Genomic DNA, 21,515 nt, shown 5'->3' with positions numbered 1-21,515 from the left:
TGATTACTGTATGTTTGGTGTATGTAATTATTTTGCATACTGGTATTTTTCACGTGGCATTCATCTTCACAATTATTTGTGTGATTATCATCGTCCCTATTTTACCGTAAGGTTCCTAAATATGGAGTTTCTATTTTACTCATTTCTGAATGTCCTATAGTGAATATATATTCAATAAACATTAGAATTTTATAGAAACCTTGTGGTTCAGCTGCTGAATAACTTACACAGTTTTAGAATTCTTTGATTGACTATGGTGTCCAAAGCCAAGAAACATTGGTTTTGGATGACAAATCAAATTAGATCTACTTCTAGCAAATAACTGGCATTATAGAGTTTGAAAATGATATTATATTTCAAATCTTAGACTATCAGGTAGAAATGATATTCAACTTACTCTGCTTTCGTTCAGAACTCAAAACAAGTTTTAACAAGAGGAAGTCTTAATCAGGCAGGATTCCTCTGGTTGTTAAGAACATCTTTCCCAATGGGGAAAGTTTGCTTGCATGCTAAGAAAGGAGCTTTCTGTTTCAGGGAGTAGTGAGCTCTGTAATAATCAGGAGGTTATGTTAAATGGCCTTCATAGTCCCTCTCCTGTCTATATTTCCTAATGATTCTAACACATAATTAAGTGTCAGTAATAGTTATATTCAATAACTAAAAGCCATAAGGAAATTTAGTACATGACTGACTGTTTTTTTATTCTGATCGTATGAAGTAGGTTTTGAGAATGATTATTAATTTGTTATATGTAATGAGTTCTACCCTATATTTACAGGGTGAATGCACAGTTTTCTTATTTCTCCATCCCGAAGGAAATGAAGTAGTATTTTTCAATTACAGTGTAGTAGTGATTATTATATAGAACAATTACAGACTCATGTCTTACTACTCTTTTATGAAAAATGGTTCATTTTTCTTTCTTAAATGGTTGAGTATATTTTTAAATGCAGCTTCACAGTATATCATGTTGTCATTTCCCTTTACCCTCCATGGGCACATCTATCCAATTTTATAAGTAGATATCAAGAAAATATTAATATTACAGAAATTAATTTAAGAGTCAAATTTTTAGTAGCACAAATGTTCTATGAGATTGGATATAACTGCCTGAATTAGCTTGGTATTTTCAGAATCTCTGCATTCTGGTCTGTATGTTTAAAATTAGGTATTTTCTTAATCTGCAAAATATTATCTTCTAGTCACCACTGTATGCAAAGAAAGTTTGCTCATGGTTAAAAAAATATTCAAATAAAAAATAAATTATCTTGGGATCCTACTAAAAACTGCATTTTCTTCACAAAGAAAGTTTTCTCATGGTTAAAAAATATTCAAATTACAAAGTAAATGCTCTTGGAATCCTACTAAAAACTACATTATCTTTTTGACTAGAAATAAACCTAATTTTATCACGTGATGGTCATTTTGTGTTGGGTGCAATGTTTGAGTTTATATTTTAAGCTTTTTTTAGAGCTATGTTGCTTTCTGCTTTCATCTTGACATAACTTGTCAATAGACTATAATTAAAGTTGTTTGAGGTTCAGTGATTGATTCTAAACAATGAATCTATGGAGATCCTAGAGAAGATAAAACCTGTGCTTGGCAAATGTAGAAACTGTAACTCTTCGTATCCTTTTAGCCTACCAAAATGGAAATCCTTCAGTCCCTCACATAGGTAAAGATATGTCTTTAACAAAAGGTAGCCTTTTTAAGCTATGTATGTCAAAGCAATTTTTACTTAAGACATCATGGAAAAGATTTTATTCCTTCACTGTTCATTGCCAATTTGGAAGCTGAAATAAGAAGATCCTGAGGCTTTTCCCATTTCCTCACATGAAAGGAATCAGTCCTCGTGTATGAGGCAGGGAGATTACTACAAACCCTTCCCTTACCTCTTGGCAAATTCAGGAAAATTGCTAAAATGAATCTTGACCCAGCCAGATCCCTGCTCCTTTGCTTGTAACCAAAGGCAGTTTCAATGCAGGCCTCTTGTGACTTCCTTGGAAACAGACCTTGCAAATAAGTTGGATTGCCAGAAGGATAATGATTACCATCCCAAGAGGTAATGTTACAATCGTCATGAGAGGAGCTCTGTGAGACGGAGAATATGATAAGGAATGATTGTCTCACCATTATATGACTTGTCTATCTCGTAATGCCCATGTATTGAGGTGATGGCCTCTCATGTCTTGGCTCACAAAATGTATTATTCCAAAGATGGATGAACTGTTGCCCCCTGCCCGCTGCCAAAAGTATGAACAGGAGGTAATAGAGATTCTAAACCAAGAAGTGTCTCCAGTGATGAATATGGGAACTCAAATATTTGAACATAGTCACTAATTTAAATCAAACAAAAGTAGTGTGTTTTTTAGCATTTGAATAACATTGAACATAAAGATATATATGGACGTATACGTACTTTATGTTAACCTTTTATTGTAATTTTAAAAGCTGTTTCACTTATTTGATTAAAGAGTCGTTCATTACCAAGTTGAAATAATTTTATTTAAAAATGTGTAACATAAAATAATCAATGTGTATGATAACCAAAAATGCATTCTACAAACTATTAATAAGCATTTAAAATGTTCTAGGCAATGGAATTGGTACTGCTGTACGTTAGTGACATTCATATTAATGTAAACATTTTAAACAGCATGTAGAATTAACTATCAGAATGAATTATACTCTACATTTTTCTCCTGTGCCCCCACCCCTTATTTCCTACAGTTTGACCAATATATTGAAGGGGCACTAAATTTACTTTCGATGTTGAGATTACTTTCCTTTGCTATTTCAGTCAACCAAACTTAAGTCAGATAAAACAATTTTATTTGGCTTCAGTATGGTGCTATTTTGATCTGAAGGTCAATCTACCAACAAGCAAGAACAGTTTCTCATTATTTTCCTTTGCCACTCCAAGCAGTCTTTACTGAAGTCTTTCGAGCAATGTCTGACCTCTGTTTCAATACTTCTCACAGATTTCACAGGCTGTCACCACCACTCAGCCATCACTAACACAGACAACTGTAATGGAAACAGTAACTATGGTGACCACAAGGGAACAAATCCTGGTAAAGCATGCTCAAGAGGAACTTCCACCACCACCTCCCCAAAAGAAGAGGCAGATTACTGTGGATTCTGAAATTAGGAAAAGGTGAGAGCATCTTAAGCTTTTATCTGCAAATGAAGTGGAGAAAACTCATTTACAGCAGTTTTGTTGGTGGTGTTTTCACTTCAGCAATATTTCCAGAATCCTCGGGTACCTGTAATGTCAGTTAATGTAGTGAGAAAAATTATGAAGTACATTTTAAAACTTTCCGAAGAAATCACTATCGCAACAGAAACTAAATGCTTAATGGAAATGGTGTTTTCTGGAGTGAAAGAAGAAACTATAGAAACTGTAGGTGATAAACTACCGTGGTAGCATTTTAATCCTAAAAGTTTCTTTCTTTCTTCATTTTTTTTTCTTCCTTATAAAGGGCCTGCTTGTTGAGTCCCTAGTTTTGCATTAAATGTCTTTTTTTTTCCAATAACGGAAAGTGCATTTTCATGAAGAACTACACCTATAATAGATGGGATCCATCCTGCTAGTTTACGAGAACATGATGTCTCAGTCTGCGCATCCTAAATCAGGAGTAATTACAGAACAGATTTCCTGTTCTTTGATATTTATAAAGTCTTATCTTGAAGGTGTTAGAATTTTTAACTGATCTTTTTGTGACTATTCAGAATTATGCATTTTAGATAAGTTAGGTATTATGTAAATCAGTGGATATATTAAAATGATGGCAATAAAATTTTATGAGTGCAAAGCTGGCATAAAAATTATTTTAAAAGGTACAATTTCCCTTTCATTCCAGTTATTGTAATTCTAAGATTAAGGAAGAACGTTAAAATCTGCTGTATGTTTTTAAGCAGCATATGTTTAGAAACCCATGGAACACTTGACATTAGAATTTGTGTGTACCAGGGTAGAGAAGTTTGAAAAGAACACACATCTAAAAATACCATGTCAGATGTTCTAAGAAAAAAATAAATCTAGAAAAGTTATTCAAATATATTATTTGGGACTTTTAGTACTTTTCTATTAACTAATAACTTATGACCTACTTTGATAATTCCAAAGTAAATCACTGGGCCTTTTCTCCCTGGTTGTGTCAGCTTGGCTAAGCAAATCCACTAGTCCAGGGGTCACCAAACTAAGGCCTGCTAACCAAATTTAGCATGCTGCCAGTTTGGTATGGCTCATCAGCCAAGAAGTATTTTTACGTTTTCAAATGGTTGAAAATAATCAAAAGAAAAATAATATTTTATGACATGTCAAAATTACATAAAATTCAAATTTCAGTGTTACAAATAATGTTTTAGTGGAACACAGCCATACTCATTTATTTATCATTTATGATTACTTTCGCATTACAACGGCAGAGTTTGAATAGTTGTAACACAAACTGTATAGTCCACAAAGCCTAAAATATTTATTATCTATCCTGTCACAGAAAAAGTTTGGCGACCCTTGCTCCAGTCAAATGGCTCTCAAACTCTATAAATATTAGCATTCTTTTTGTGGCAACAACTTTCAGGAACTTCCAAGCACTCTACTCATGATGGTAATAGAAAATCTAACAAAAATTGATGGAGTATAAAGCATAATGGCACAAATCCGTGAAGCTTTTGATGAATTTTTTTTATTATTCCTAGTAAGATGTACATTAACTTGTTTGTTGTCACATTAAACATGTGTTTATAGACAACGCTTAGTGGACATACAGATTTATGGATACTTTGCAACATTCCAACAACCCTCCAACAGTTCTCCAAACAGATTAATAGGGACACCTAGTTGCCTAACACTTTTAATGTCTTCAGAACTTGCCTAATACAGAAATTAACAAAGCAAGCTGATTCATGTCAATCTCTGTCTTCAAAAGCTTATTATTGGCTCCTGTTTGGAGAATGGATTGTGTTAGAAAAAAAAAAAGTGTGTTCTGACTTCTTTTTGTTTTCAGGAAAGGGTGACTAGTGGTGAAATACCTTCTCTCCAAAATTTGTTTGTATCATAAGTTTTCGGCAATTTTTGTATGTGCCTAAATGAGAAGTCCCATTGGGCACATAAAGAAAGATTCTTCAAATAAAAGCTAACATAAATTGAGCATTTATTATGTGCTCAGTGGTAGATTCAGTGCTTTATTGGCATCGCATGTATTTTTCCCAGTAACCTCCCAAAATAGGTATGGGTATAATTACTTTATAAAATTATGCACAGCTACAGTGTACCTGAGACAGGATTTGAACTGAGGTAGCTACAAAACCTGGGCTGTATAGTAAAATGTCTTTTTCATAGATATATGACTAAGGTAATCCTATTGATTTACCTGAATCCATCCCAGTTACACCTGTTGTCCCAGCATAATTATATATAGCATCAACTTTCACTCTCAAGTGTGTCCTGATTTGGATGGCAAAATTATCTGAACACTCTATATACGACACTTGATTGATAAATTTAGACTGAACGAAGATAGCAAAAAGGCAAACATTTAGGAACAAATTCATTAATTGATAATTGTCTACAGGGTGGAATTTTGTTAAAGTATTGTAATGATTAAAGAGGCATCATGCAAATATAACCATAAGCTTTATATTAGCTAGTGCCCCGTTTTTGTATCATCTGAAGCCCACTAATATTTCACTGAATATTGAGGTCTTGACCATCTGTTGAATAGTGTTTTATTTAAATGATGTCCTCTTCCAGCTTCTGTGACACACTACCAGGTGTCACCCACGACTCTTTACCTGACTTGTTTTATTCCTTCTGCCTTATTCCTATGGGAGTATCACACAGATCCATCTCTTTGCCTTTCTGACTTCTTTTATTTTGAGACAGTGTCTTGCTCTGTCACCCAGGCTGGAGTGCAGTGGCAGGACCTCAGCTTACTGCAACCTTTGCCTCCTGGTTTCAAGTAATTCTCTGCCTCAGCCTCCCGAGTAGCTGGAGTTACAGGCACCCTCCACCACATCCAGCTAATTTTTTTTGTATTTTTTAGTAGAGACAGGGTTTCATCATCTTGGCCAGGCTGGTCTTGAGCTCCTGACCACGTGATCCACCCACTTCAGCCTCCCAAAGTGCTGGGATTACAGGCATGAGCCACCATGCCCGCCCTTTTGACTTCTTTATCTGGATTGTCTCCTCTCAGTGATTCGAGCCTGGCTCTAAGTGAGTGACTCCCAAATCATGTAGCTCCAGATGTGACACTCTCCCTCAAATTAAAGCTTTATATCTCTAAAGCTATTTCCGCTTGTGCATCCAGCAACTGCCTCAATGTTCATCAAATGCAAACATTTGTTCCTTCCAATTAAGCATACCTGCTTATACATTGCACACATATTTTAGTTATAATTCATTGCCTGTGTGTTTAGAGAAGTAGCCAATATGGAAAAAATCATTTCTTTTGGAATCAGAATTACTGAGGTTTGAATGCTGCCCTTTTTTTTTTCCAACTTTTATTTTAGGTTCAAGGGGTAAACGTGTAGGTTTGTTACATGGGTAAATTGCGTGTTGTGGCTGTTTGGTGTACAGATAATTTTGTCTCTCAGGTAATCAGCATAATATCTGATAGGTAGTTTTCCCATCCTCACCTGCCTCCCGCCTTCCACTCTCAAATAGGCCCCAGTGTCTATTATTCCCTTCTTTGTGTCCATGTGTACTCAGTGTTTATCTCTCACTTATAGGTAAGAACCTGTGGTTTTTGTGAAACCTGCCCGTTTTAATTACTAGCTTATGAGCGCGGGCAAATTACTTGTTATCTGTGCCTCAGATTCCAGTATTCTCACTTTATAAAACACCAGTCATGAGGATTAAATAAGCATTTAATACATTGCCTTTAAGGTGGTAAACATTCAATAAATGCAGTGGTTCGATTCTTGTTTGGTGGTGGAGACCATAGAGATGATGAAGATGGAGGAAGATTGTGGTGGGTAGGAGGAGTAGAGGTGATGGTGGGAGAGGTAAAGATACTAGAGATGATGATGATGGTGGTGGAGGTAGTGATGGAGATGGTAGTCATCTATTATTGACAGGGAAAAATTCCATAATAAACATTATCTCAAACCTAACAAATATAAAATTACCTTCCTGTTTTCCTCTTCAAAAGAGAATTTACCACCTGACATCTCTAGTTCTGTGAATTTTTCTTCTACTTTCTTCTCCTTATTTATTATAATTAGATTGTATTATTGGGCAAGTGCCATCATTTCAGTCATTTCATGTTCATTCGAATTGCCAAGTCCATAACCTGAGCCATATACCTCACTGTGGAGAGAACTGCCCTCCTTTGTAATTGATTTACTAAAATGAATATATCTAAAATGATGCTTTTTGATGTCTCTCCAGACATGCGAATTCCCATAAATCCAGATACCTCCAAAATAAAACCCAAGTGCTTCCTATGGCATTCAGTATTATTCTCATTCTCCACTAATTTTATGTCTACCTTCCCAATAATCATTATTCCACTTCAGCCAGTTAATTACATTACATTCATTTTGTTGTATGCCTTCATGCCACTCACATAAAATTTCTCATTGCCAGTCACAACAAAGGAAACCTATTATTACACTTCTTTATATTTTACTTAGATTCCATTGTAGCAAATACCGTGGATATAATAAGTAACTAATAAATGTTTGCTGAGAGAGTGAATGGTATATAATTCAAATAATTGCAGTAACTAAAATTTGACATTCCAATACCATTTAAAAATTCTACCTAGCTCTTCCTGGAATTGTTTTTAATAATAAACGTGACCATCTTGATGATCTTTAATAATTCCAATTTTACCCATTAGGGTATCCTTATTTACCCAAAACAATTAGGGGATTTAAAATTCAGCTTTCTACCACATAGTTTCTTAACTATCTAAGGTACATTTAGTCGATTCCTAAATAATTATACAGTTTCTACATATGTTGTATTTATTGCATACATTTTTCTCTTTACACTGAGATCTGCAAAAGTGTCTGATGATCTTGGGTCACAAGATAATTATTTCTAATAGCAAATTATTCCTGCAATTCAGTGATATTATTTTACACGTAGGTAATTATCAGAGTAAGGAACTCAGCCTAGGTTAAAACTAGATCTATTATCTAGTTAATTGGTATTTATCCAGGAGATTAGTTCCTAATCATGTAGCAGTTATTTTAAGGGATTTTTCAAAAAAGCTTTAATTTATACTTTTGTAGCAACCAGGCAAAGTGAATGGCAAATTGTTTTTAAGTGAATGCCATCTTAATAAAGATAATTTCCCCCAAGTAAAGCGTTCATAAATGAATATCTTTGTCCTCAAGGATAATGTAGAGGCATTTTGAAATGCCTCAGTTCACCTGGTCTGTTTTTTCCCTCCAGGGTAAGCAGACAGAATGTAAGCTTGCTTTCTCGGCTGTTTACTGCATCCTAACTACATAGGAGGATAAATTGACTGATCTACATAACTAATTATTATTATATATTCTACTTTTCAGTTTGTTTCTGTTTTTTGTTTGTTTGATTTTCTTTTTATGGCTGCTGTCCAGATGAAGTTAAATTGTGTCACATCTCTGGAAAGAAAATAGATAACAGATAAGACCGCTCTGCAGTTTTGTGAGACTCATGCCTAAAACATTTTTGTTTTAGATATTGATTATAACTTCAGTTTCTAAACTAAAATCTGAAAGTTGTATGGCAAAATATACCAATTTATTTGAAGGACCTAATTAGATAATTAATGTGTCTGTGAACTTTTTTTTTTAATGTTCTATATGATAAATTGATCCTAAAATATCTGGGATGTTAAACTCAGTAATGATACTTTGGCCTATTGGCACAGCCCATAGAAAGAAAACATTTTAGATGATTTGCTTCTTTTTTTCCTAAGGAGACTAGACTTATGCATGGTTACAGGTTAATTGAGGTCCAGAAAGGTTAAATAACTTGCTTTCAGTTGCAAAATAAGGACTAGTGCTGAGTCTCCTAAATCCATTCTAGAGTTATAGTTGTAATGTCATGTTACTTTTTATGTATTAAAGGAAAATGACCTTGGTCATAAATTCAAATTTCACTTTAGACACTATTTTGGTTAAAAAAAAAAAAAGAAATAGAAATCTTGCATACCATCTTCACATCCTCAAAAAGATAACCATCTATTAAATGTTCTTGAGATTATGTTGTCTTATGCATCAAGAATAAATCAATAACCATGTTTTGAAGAATATAGTAATGTGAATTCTAGAGAATGCTATGGGATCAGAGAATACTTAGAACAGTAATATTCAAACTGCAGTGCATGAAACAGTAACATCACCTGGGACCTTCTTTGAAATGCAGATTTGGAGGGCCCTTCCCAAACCTGCTGAATCAGAAACTCTGCTGGTGGGCCCAAAAATATTTTACAAGCACTCTCGGTGATACTGATACACCATAAAATTTGAGAACCCTCGCACTGGCTGGACAACAGTGGTTCTCATGCTTCAGCATGCGTCGGAGTCACCAGAGTTTCTAATTCTAATAGGCGTGGAGTGGTGCCCAAGAATTTTAATTTCTAACAAGGTCCCACGTGATTCTGCTGCTACTGATTTAGGGCCCACACTTTGGAAATCAGTTCACTGGAGTGTCTTGTCAGTTACAGTCTTACCCCTGATTCTCTTTCCTTATGCCAGTCCCCATAAAGGGGCTTTCACGTATGTCCGTGTGAAGAGACCACCAAACAGGCTTTGTGTGAGCAACAAGGCTGTTTGTTTCACCTGGGTGCAGGTGGGCTGAGTCTGAAAAGAGAGTCAGTGAAGGGAGATAGGGGTGGGGCCGTTTTATAGGATTTGGGTGGGTAGTGGAAAATTACAGTCAAAGGGGATTTTTCTCTTGTGGGCAGGGGCGGGGGTCACAAGGTGCTCAATGGGGGAGGTTTTGAGCCAGGAGAAGGAATTTCACAAGGTTAATCGCTCGGTTAAGGTGGGGCAAAAACAAATTAAATCACAATGGTGGAATGTCATCAGTTAAGGCAGGAACTAGGCATTTTCACTTCTTTTGTGATTCTTCAGTTGCTTCAGGCCATCTGGACATATAGGTGCAGGTCACAGGGGAAAGGATGGCTTAGCTTGGGCTCAGAGGCCTGACAGGGGCCATCTATTCCTGGGCAGGTTAAGGGATGCTACTGTTGCATCTTGTGACACCTTACTGCTTTATGATGAAATGATCTATCCATATGCTTGTTTCATCCACTAGAATTAAAGCTTCCCTGGGCCAGGATCCATTTCTTGTTCGTTACCTGTGTGAAGTCTTCTGTGTAGTAGATGCTCAATTCAAGCCGTGAATAGAAATGCACTATAATGAGAACTGGTCCTAGGAGATACTATATCTTTGGATGTCTGGCTACAGCAGCTATGTGAAGATGTATTCTTCCAGAATGCAAGGTGTAAAAGAATATCAACAGGAAAGAAGACAGGATCACATTCCCAGAGCTGTGACATATAGTTTTGTTTGTTCTTTGAGTGAAGAAAATGGTACTCATACTTATTCATCTAAAAGGAGAAGCATAGTTGAGTGCAAGTAAAAGTCAGTTTTTAATCAGAAGACCTGAACTATCTCTATTCCCTTACGTACTCCTGATTCTTTCCTTTACCCTCTCATACTCTACATCAAGCACTGAATCTGCTCTCAGCAAGGTCGCCAGAGAGCTCCTTAATTGCCAGCTCCAAAGGTCACTCTTCAGTTCTTTTGCCTTTTTGACCTTTGTCTTGTGCTTGACAGAAATGATTAGTCCCTTCTTGAAATTTTTCTCTTCTGCAGTTTCTGGGACATTGTTCTCTCCTGTTTTCTTTCAGAGTATATCTTCCCTGTCTTCTATTCCTGCCCTTTAATGTCAGTCTGCATAAGACTCAAATTGTGATTTTATTTTCTTCTTATGATGCTTTGTTTTTTGGGGAAATATCATTTATAATCTTTATCATCACCTATATTTTTGATTCACAAGTTGATGTTTCTACCTCTCCCTCTCTCCTGATGTTCATACCTGTATAATTCAAATGCTTATAGGCTATGTATTCCTGGATTTCTGACTGGAATCTAAAATATAGTTTTGCAGTTTAGATCGTACAACTCTATAGAGGGTCATTCACATCATAGTCTCTAAGAATGGCACATCCTGAACTTGTGCAGTGAACAACCTGTGCAGCCATTCACAGTGGTCTTGATATCTGCCACATCACTAAATCCCTCCAAATGTACCTGTTAAATTCTCTTTAGTTTGTTATTTGTTTCTACATCCTTGCTGCCTTCACCCTAGTTAAAACTGAAATTTTTCCTGTATGAAATTTTTAACTGATTTCTCTGCCTCTGATCTCACCTCTCTTATCCATGCTCTTTATAGCCTCCCGAGGGATATCTTAAAATGCAGTTTTAATTAGATTATTCCCCTGCCCATAAATCTTGAAATGCATGGCGTAGAAATTCTTTTGTGATCTTTAGCTGCCTACCTCTCCAGCTTCACTCCCTTCTCCTCTGCTCCTTTTTTAAAAAAATACACCAGTGCTACTCCAAATAATCTGCAAACTTTTTATTACCAGTCCACAATTGAGATAAGAAGCTTGAGCCAGAATATAAATCAATGTACTGCTTCCTTTGTCAAGAAAGTTCGGCAATTAAAAGCAAAATAAGATCAAATCGTTTGTTTAGTGACTCAGTTGATTTATACTCTGGTGAAAACTCTTTTCTTCTTACAGACTAATAGCAAACAGTTCACTCTCTGCTACAGACTGAACTTTGATCCACTCTGCCCTATGCTTTAGCTTAAATTAACCACTCTTTGATCTCCAAATGCTCTGTGCTTTCTTAAGCTTCTGTTTCTTTGTACCTACTGTTTTGTCTACCTAAGATTCTCTTTAGATACCTTTCTTTTTCCCATTTCCATGTTACCTGCCACCGTGCTACTAACCACCTTGTCTTTCTGGTTACCTAACCTTTCAGAGGCAGTTCTCAGCCGTCTGTGTGTTTTTTGTTTGTTTGTTTTTTTTGTTTTTTTTTTTGGAGACGGAGTCTCACTCTGTTGCCAGGCTGGAGTGCAGTGGCGCGATCTCGGCTTACTGCATCCTCTGCCCCGTGGGTTCAAGCGATTGTCCTGCCTCAGCCTCCCAGGTAGCTGGCACTACAGGCAAGGGCCACCATGCCCAGCTAATTTTTGTATTTTTAGTAGAGATGGGGTTTCACCGTGTCGGCTAGGATGGGCTCGATCTCTTGACCTCATGATCCGACTGCTAAGGCCTCCCAAAGTACTGGGATTAGAGGCATGAGCCACAGTGCCCGGCCACTTCTCAGCCTTTTTAACACTTCCATTAAAACACTTGCCAAATTGTATGGTAATGACTTTATTTTTGCATGCCTGTATCTCCAGTAAACGCCTTGAGGGAAGAAATCATTTCTTGTCATCTCTAGACCTACAATGCATAAACCAGAAGTCAGCTCATAGTAGGTATTGAATAAATAATTATTGGATGTTGACGAGAGATTTTCCAGGTTTTGTGTGAGTCTTGTCAGAAAAACAAAATCACTGTGATTTAAAGAGAGGAAACGTAATACAAGGAATTGGCTAAGCAGGTAGTAGAAAACTGAGACGCAGTTCAGGGGATGGAGAGGCAACTCAAAGCACTAGCAACGTAAGGAAGCTGCTAATATCCCTAGAGCTGGAGAAACAATACAGAAAAAGTGATATTACCAGAGCTCAGAAGCTGGGGCTTTCTAACAGAGATTAAACTAAAGTTAGGACTGCCAGGTAGAAAATTGGATTGTTGAAGAGGGAGCTAGCTATCCAGAGAAAACAGAAGCCACAGTAGAGATACAGCTGCTCTAGAAACGCCACCCAAGGTAGTTGGAGAAGAAAAAAGACCTTGGCTTTTCTCTTCCTCCCACCTTCCAATATTCTGCCATTGCCTCCAAATGAACAATTAGGAGGGCAAGTGGTGTTGGGAAATGTATATCTCTCTAATACAGAAAGGACAGAAGAAAAGTGTAGAATAGATCTGAGAGCAGATGGGCATATTACTGCACAGATGGGTTCTGGCCGTGCATCTTCTGCTCATAAACTATGTGACTTAAGTCACTTAATCTCCCCAAGAATCTATTTCATCACCCCTGAAATGGAATGTATATGGCCTTCCCTGTTGGCCCTCACACTGTGGAAATTATATTACATGTGTTTGTCTGGAAGAATGTTTACGTTTAAAAAACAATGCCTCCTTTCCCCAGGAGAAAGTTGAGTTTCCAATTATTAATTCAGGGATGGTATCTTCCCATGACCACATTTATATATTATTCTTATTCTGACATCTTCTGAGAATATTCTTAGTAAAGTCTTCCCTGGTCAGAAACCTGTCTCTTTACAAATGAACACATATTATGCTACCACAGAGATATAAAAATGATGCCAGGCTGGGATGGCCTGAATTGTGTCCTCCCTAAATTCTTATATTGAAGCTCTAATCTCCAATGTGATGGAATTTGGAACTGGAGACTTTGGAAGATAATTTGATTTAGATGAGGTCATTAAAATAGGGCTCTCTTGAGGAGATTAGGACCCTTATAAGAAGACACAACAAGGAGCTTGCTGGCTCTTTCTCCCTGCCTTGGGAGGACACAGCAAGAAGGAGGTTGTATTAGGCTGTTCTTGCACTGTTATGAAGAAATACCTGCAACTGAGCAACTTACAAGAAAATTGATTTAACTGGCTCACAGTTCTGCAAGCTGTAGTGGAAGCATGGTGGCGTCTGCTTCTGGGGAGGCCTCAGGAAGCTTTCAATCATGATGGAAGGCAAAGGGGAAACAGGCACATCACATGGAAGAATGGGACAAGGAGAGTGAGACAGTGCAGGGGGAGGTGGCACACATTTGTAAGTGAGTTCTCTCTGGAGAAGTCACTATCGCAAAGACAGCACTAAGCCGTGAGGGATCCGCTCCCATGATCCAAACACCTCCCACCAGGCCCCATTTCCAGCACTGGAGTTTACAATTCAGCATAAGATTTGGGAAGGGACGAATATCCGAACTATACCAGAGGCTGTCTACAAGCCAGGAAGAAGGCTGTCACCAGGAACTGACCCTGCTGGTACCTTAATTTTGGAATTCTAGCCTATAGAACTGCGAGAAATAAGTGGCTGTTGGTTAAGCCACCCAGTCTATGGTATTTTGTTATGGAAGTGCAAGCTGACTAAAAACTGGCTTTGTTAAGCAATGAGTATTACTTCTGTTTTGACTAAAGTTCATAGTGATGCTTACTAACACAGTAGACGGATTGAAACAGGTCACGATGCTGGCAGTGGGTCATAAAGTACACGTCAGACTGAAATGGCTTTCCACATTGCACTAGATCCTTTCTGAACCCGGGTTGGAAGTTATTTAAACTTGAAAGACCCACAAGCATGTTGAATTCTCTTACACTCAAGGACCTTTCACGCTGAGAGTGTTTAAAGTTTAAATTGCCTCCCACAGGGTCCAAGTCATCATTCAATGCATGGTGGGTTTCTTTGAACACTTCTGTAGTCATTATGAGTCCACATCATTTCAAGAAAGAAGAGACAGCAACATTAGTTTTCATGCTAATTTTCCTATTCACTCAGCTAATATCTAATGGATTGCTATGGTATGTAAAACACTCCAGTTACTTTAACTGTAAATCTAAGCTTTCCTTCAGGAAGCTTGCACCCAGCATAAACTGTCATGAAGAAGTACTAATAAAATGTTAGAAAAGTTGTAAGGAAGAAAAGTTCACTTCCTGCTTGAGAGGCATGGAAGACTTATGGTAAAATTAGCATCTGACTGGATAAATAAAGAGTCGGGAAGCATTGGGCTCAAGATGAGGAAAGTGACAATTCATTGCAGGGGAAAGCCTGTATGCGAACAAAACGTACATGGGATTAAGTATTCTTGTTTGCCTCCAGTAGAAGTATGAAGTAAAGGAAGTTTAGAAGTAAGGAATGAGGTTGAAAAGGTAGGTTGGGTTCATAATAACTAAAGGTACTCAATAAAAGATTAAGGCATGTAGACTTAAACCTTCTGGTCATGGGGAGCCATTGCATATTTTTGAGAGAGAGAAATATGATAAGGCTACTGTGAACCATATCATTTTGATCTCACTTGAGAGTTGGGAGAGAGAGGCCATCTTACCTTGGTTTCATAGACTGGGAAGGGGGAAAGAAAAGTTTTCTCTAAAGGGCCAGACAGTAAATATTTTAGGTTTTGTGTATCATAAAATTTATTTTAAAACTACTCAACTCTGCTGCTACAGCTAGAAAGCAGCCATAAACAATGTATAAATGAATGAGCATGACTGAGTTCCAGTAAAATTTTATTTACCAAATTAGATGGCAGACCATATTTGTCCCATAGAACATACTTTGGGGATTCCTGCACTAATGGGAAAATGAGACTATTTTGCTGTTGATTTTTGTTTATATGTTTCATTGTCTTTGTTATAGCTGTGTTTGCAGTTTTTATTCTTGTTATTCCAATTGTGGCTTTTACTTTCTCAGTCATTAAGAAGACACTAAAACAAATATGACTACTCTCACACGTGAGAAAGTGAGAAATGGCATAGGGCTTAAAGCCAGTTAAAAAAGGATCATGGAAGATAATAATAACAATAGCTAATATGTATATGGCTTCTACCAAATATTTGCTACATATTAATGTATTTCACACTTAAAATAGCATTACGAAGTAAGTTTTATTATTGTCACTCTTTGCCAATGATAACAATGTGTCATAGAAATTTCAAGTGACTTGCTCATGGTCACATAGTTTACAGGAAGCGTCGCAGCTAGGATTTGAACCCAGACAGCCTAGCTTAGGGTGTTGCCTTCGGAAATTCCTCGCCTTGCTATGTTGTAATAAGTTAAAGGTGAGTTCATCAAATTATTTAGCTGAAATAAAATGCTTGACTGGGACTCCTTAAGAATTTGCCAAATTCTATGGACACTGCACTTATTGTAGATTATGTCTGTTCTACATTCTGAAGTATCATTGACTCTAGTGTCCCGTGGGAACACTTGATTATCTTTAAATACAGAGACCTTTTTCACTGAAAAGATTTCTTTAAAATTTAGATGTCTTTTTCAGCATCAAAAATAAGTGGAATTCCCATATAATTGAACTTTTTTTTCCAAGTGCAAGACTTTTGGAGCTCACCATGGTCTTAACCACATTATATAATAAGTAGTAACTTTTTTCATCTATGCTTAATATTTTCTCTGATGTGAGAAAATGTATCATCAGATAAGAAAGTTGAGGATTTTAGGAAATTAAGGGAAATTCCAAGGTAATAATGAATTGGGAAATAAATTATTTTATATTGCCCTTAGGGTACAAAGTATACAACTAAGGATCATAGTTTAATGAAAAATTTCAGAATTAATATCCTGATATTAGAGACTTCAATCAAATTCTCATATAATCCAAGATAGCGTAGTCAAAACCACTAAATTACTGTACTATGTAGCAATGAACAGTAATTCTATATTGACTTATCATTTTTTTTTTTTTAGGATGGGTTTCTCTTTTATTTGGAACAAAAGAAAAATGTAGTGTTGTAGAAATCTTTGGATTCAGACAGACCTGTTCTTGAGTCTTGACTCAGTGCTTCACTGTGTATTGAAACTAAATGAAGATCTGCAACTTATCTATTCATGATCAATCTACAAAAATAAAAACTATTACAGATAACATACAAGGTTTCTTGAGAGATTAAGTTTTCTTTTTGAAAGCCTGTGACCTGATTAAGATGCTTATAATGATATATATGTCTCTTTTCTGTTCTTTAAATTTGAATGGAAGTTTGGCATTTTAAAAAACTTTAGATGATATAGGAGTATAATTTTAAGCAGATTTTGAGAGCACGAGTGTCCACATATTTAACTAAACATTCAAAAATTAGTTAAAGTCAATGAACTTGGGAAGGAAAACTACTTGCTACACAATCCAGAAAATTTTACTAAATTATTTGAACTAAGCATGACTCTCCAAACTGTGGACGTATTTTCTCAAGGGATTCTATGTATTATGGCTTCAAGGTACTTTTGTGTGTACCTCAAAATGGCTGAAGGCATTTTAACAGTGCATCTGAGAGTGTCTTACTAACATATTATTTGTACACTATTTTATCTATATCTTTGGACATTTTATATTTCTGTATAAGTAAAACTTCCATGAAAATTTCATTTGTCACCATATTTTCGTTATGTAGATAAGAAAACGAAAGAGAAGCCAGATTGAAGACAAGCTCTGAAAGGGAATGTGCGCCCTCTAGTGACCCACATTTATTTCTCATAAAGACATAGGCAGCTTTTGGGTTTCATCATTTTAAATGAACTTTACATTTGATTTTAAAATATATGACTCAGGATTTTCAACTTGAGTATATTATATTGTATGATCATAGATTTATTACTCTGACAGGATTTCATCTATCATTGAAGAGAATATTTCTATTAACCTGTGTTAAGGTGATTTTCTTGCACAGAAGTGTGTTTCAAAGGGACTTTCAATGTATTGAAAATGAAAAATAGGCTTTAAGCATCTGTGGCTTAGCGGCATTTTATTTCCCACCCTCTGGGTCATGCGGTTTTTGCCCACGTGTTTTCACACTCCTTGGCTTTATAACTAATTCCTCTAATGTAGCAGTATCTGACATTTTAGAATTTATGGGGGGTTCTTACCTTTTAATTTTTAAGGTTGTTTCTCTCAAAGATATTTAAACAAAACTTATAAATGTGACATCTGTTCAACCATGTCACACTTTAGAAATAAATATTACCAATGAATTTTGAAATGATTAAGATTTAATACCAAATTAAGGTAGGAAGATTATTTTAACATCATTTCTACCTACCAGATGTCAAAATATTTTAGGTAAGTTGTACTTTGTGCAGAGAAGCAATATTTTACAGCAGTTTTATTCTCTTCACCGTAATCAACGATTCTATGGGTGTCAAGATGAATATCAATACCAAATAACTCAGATATTTTTGGCATTAATAGCTTAAAATATTAAGTCGTTGAATTTGTATGCAAGGGCATGTATTTTAAAAAGCAGAATTTTTAAACATATTAAGTATATAATTCGTTATGCCATAATAATAAAGAAGATGTACAATTTTAAGGACAATATTTTGTGTTTGGACTAGAATTCAGCTTTTGAGGCACATGTTAAATAGGCATATTTTAGGACAAGGTAAGTAAACGCCACAGAAATTGATTTTTTTAGTATCTTTTAAAGATGCATTTCAGTGCAATCTGAAATCATTAAATTTTACTTTACTGAAACATATTATTTTATGAGTGATGTGCTTAAAATTACCCATATAAAACTAGAAATACATTTGAGACCATGCAAATATAAGGAAAAATAGATTTTTGATAGGAATGTTAATATAGCAGTTTCTACTAACTGAAGACAGAGTCCTTTGTCATCTGTCACATTGTTCCAGGTGCTGTGTAAACCACTGAAGAGTTTATAGGCTTTTTATTATAACTGGGAATTATAACATCTTTAGATTTTATTTAATTTGATTGCTAGATGAATAGACTAATGTAATTGGAATATGAAAGCCACAATATAAGCAAAGCTGATCTCAGTTTTTGTATCTTGGGTCAAAACCTCTTTAATTAGAGAGGTAAGTAAACATATTTACAAGTAATTTTTAAAAAGCATTTGTATTGTAGACCCAGAAAATCTGAGACAGGTCTCAGATAATTTAGAAAGTTGATTTTGCCTAATCCTGGGTACTCGGGAGGCTGAGGCACGAGAATTGCTTGTACCCAGGAGGTGGGGGTTGCAGTGAGATTGTGCCACTGCACTCCAGCCTGGGTGATAGAGTGAGACTTTGTCTCAAAAAAAAAAAAAAAAAGTTGATTTTTGCCAAGGTGGAATTCGCGCGCCTGTGACACAGCCTCAGGAAGTCCTGACGACATGTGCCCAAGGTGGTTGGGGTGCAGCTTGGTTTTACACATTTTAGGGAGGCATGAGACATCAATCAAGTACATTTAAGAAATACATTGGTTTGACCGGGCGCGGTGGCTCACGCCTGTAATCCCAGCACTTTGGGAGGCTGAGGCGGGCGGATCACAAGGTCAGGAGATCGAGACCATCCTGGCTGAAACAAACAGTGAAACCCCGTCTCTATGAAAAATAGAAAAAAAAAAATAGCCAGGCGTGGTGGCAGGCGCCTGTAGTCCCAGCTACTCGGGAGGCTGAGGTAGGAGAATGGTGTGAACCTTGGAGGCGGAGGTTGCAGTGAGCCAAGATCGTGTTACTGCACTCCAGCTTGGGCAACAGAGTGAGACTCCGTCTCAAAAAAATAAAATTAAAAAAAAAAAAAGAAATACATTGGTTTGATCCAGAAAGGCAGGACAGCTGGGTGGGGGTGGGGGCTTCCAGGCTGTAGGTAAATTTAAACATTTTCTGGTTGACAATTGGTTGAGTTTCTCTAAAGACCTGGGATCAATAGAAAGGAATGTTTGGGTTGAGTTAAGACATTGTGGAGACCAAAGTTTTATCATGCAGATGAAGCTTTTAGCTAGCAGGCTTCAGAGAGAAGAGGCTGTAGAGTGCTTCTTATCAGACTTAAAGTCTGTGTTGATGTAAGTGCCAGAGAGGTATAATGAGGCATGTCTGACCCCCACTTCCCTTCATGGCCTGAACCAGTCTTTCAGGTTAAATTTTAAGAGCCCTGGCTGAGGAGGAGGTCCCTTTGGAGGGGGAGTTAGACTTTTATTTTTGGTTTACAGTATGTTTTTACTTCAGGACCAGTTTGATAACAGCTTTTAAATTTTTACAATTTAAAGCAAGAAGTCGCTGAAGATTGAAGAAATTAATTTACCCAAGAAAATACCAGAAAGATAAAAATTAGGGATTAAAACCTGTGGTGCCTGATTTTCAGTTCAGTGTATATATATACACACACACACACACACACACACACACACACACACACACACACACACACACACACACACACACACGTTATTTTTTTTTCTTTTTTGAGACTGAGCCTGTTGCCCAGGCTGGAATGTAGTGGCACAATCTTGGCATCTTGGCTCACTGCAGCTTCTGCCTCCCTGGTTCAAGCAATTCTCCTGCCTCAGGCTTCCGAGTAGCTGGGATTACAGGTGCCCACCACCACAGCCGGCTAATTTTTGTATTTTTAGTAGAGACGGGGTTTCGTCATGGTGGCCAGGTTGGTCCTGAACTCCTCACCTCAAGTGAACTGCCCGCCTCGGCCTCTCAAAGTGCTGGAATTACAGGCGTGAGCTGCCACGCCTGGCCCTCAGCTCAGTATAATTTTAAATGCACATTTACTTTACATTTAAAGCAACTTAAACATACACACACACACACGTATCACACATATTACAAAATACAAGACAATCATGTGGCCCTATCTTCCCCCCTTCCACAGAGGGAGACACACTTACACTATACAAACGTGTATGTGTTGTGTGTGTGTATACAAACTATCTTGATTTGGAGAGGGAGCTATTTATCTAAATATTAGCTTGTTTTCTTTTGGTTAAATAGGATTTCCCCTTTAATAACATTCTGTAATTACAAAAATATAATAATTGCCATGTAGTCAATGCATCTCAAAGTCCTAAAAATATTTTTAGAACTAACAGGATTTATACTGAATTTCACTTGATATTTTTATAAGACCTATTTGATGCAAATTGAATTTGTATTCTATTACTCGATTTTTTTTTTAAAGCAAATGCCATGTGGAAACAAGCAGAGAGGGACAAGTTTTCCCAGAAGGAAAGTTGAAAGGGGAAGAGTAGAGAGAGGTTGATCAAGAAAACCTTCACAGATGATGTGCATCTTGAACTGAGCCTTGGAAGATGAATAGTAGTTCATCTTCAAATGGCTGGGGATTTAGGGTCAGGAAAGTGCCTGTATAGTAATATGGAATTAAAATGTCTTCTCACTTTCGAAAACTCTGAAGAAGTTGATTTTTAAAAATACAGCAAAGTTGGAAAATCTTACCTCCAAAATTATTTCTTCCTTAATACCAACAAAAAATAATTATAGTTTTGTTCCTATTAATGTTAAAACTTGCTTCCTAACTAATTAAAATGTTCATTAAGAATTGGTTTCATAAATTATCTGGTCTAGGCCTAGAGCCCCGGGACCCTGCAAATGGTTAACATATTTCACAGGCATCAGCATTTTCCTTTCAGGTTTCTAAGGATGAGGCTCATAAGTTTTTATGAAATTCTACATGCTAAGATGTTTAAATATGTAAAATGGCCATTCATAAACCTAGTTCACTAATCAAATTAGTTAAGTCTGGGAGCTTGGAGGACTTCCACTCTCAAAGTTTACACATTTGGGAATGATGAGTTCCAAGTGGTATATTGAAAGTGACTGAATTAAAGTTTATGTAAATGTGTCATCTTAGTTGAATAGGTTGTGTGGCAGTCACTGTAAAGAAAATTAACA

At 36.6% G+C, this 21,515-nt stretch overlaps 1 protein-coding gene across 8 annotated transcripts in view; it reads left to right on the top strand.

Moving 5' to 3' along the window:
- Positions 1 to 21,515, top strand: part of DMD (dystrophin) — a 2,091,067-nt gene that overhangs the window by 664,031 nt on the left and 1,405,521 nt on the right. For all 8 annotated transcript variants that reach the window (XM_055376532.2, XM_055376533.2, XM_055376528.2 and 5 more), the window contains exon 17: positions 2,982 to 3,157. In XM_055376532.2, coding sequence (XP_055232507.1) covers positions 2,982 to 3,157 — 176 coding nt within the window. The remainder of the gene's footprint in view (positions 1 to 2,981; positions 3,158 to 21,515) is intronic.

The sequence above is a fragment of the Gorilla gorilla genome, chromosome X (genome assembly GCF_029281585.2).
Source record: "Gorilla gorilla gorilla isolate KB3781 chromosome X, NHGRI_mGorGor1-v2.1_pri, whole genome shotgun sequence".
NCBI lineage: Eukaryota > Metazoa > Chordata > Mammalia > Primates > Hominidae > Gorilla > Gorilla gorilla.
This window is presented reverse-complemented; position numbering and strand designations above follow the sequence as displayed.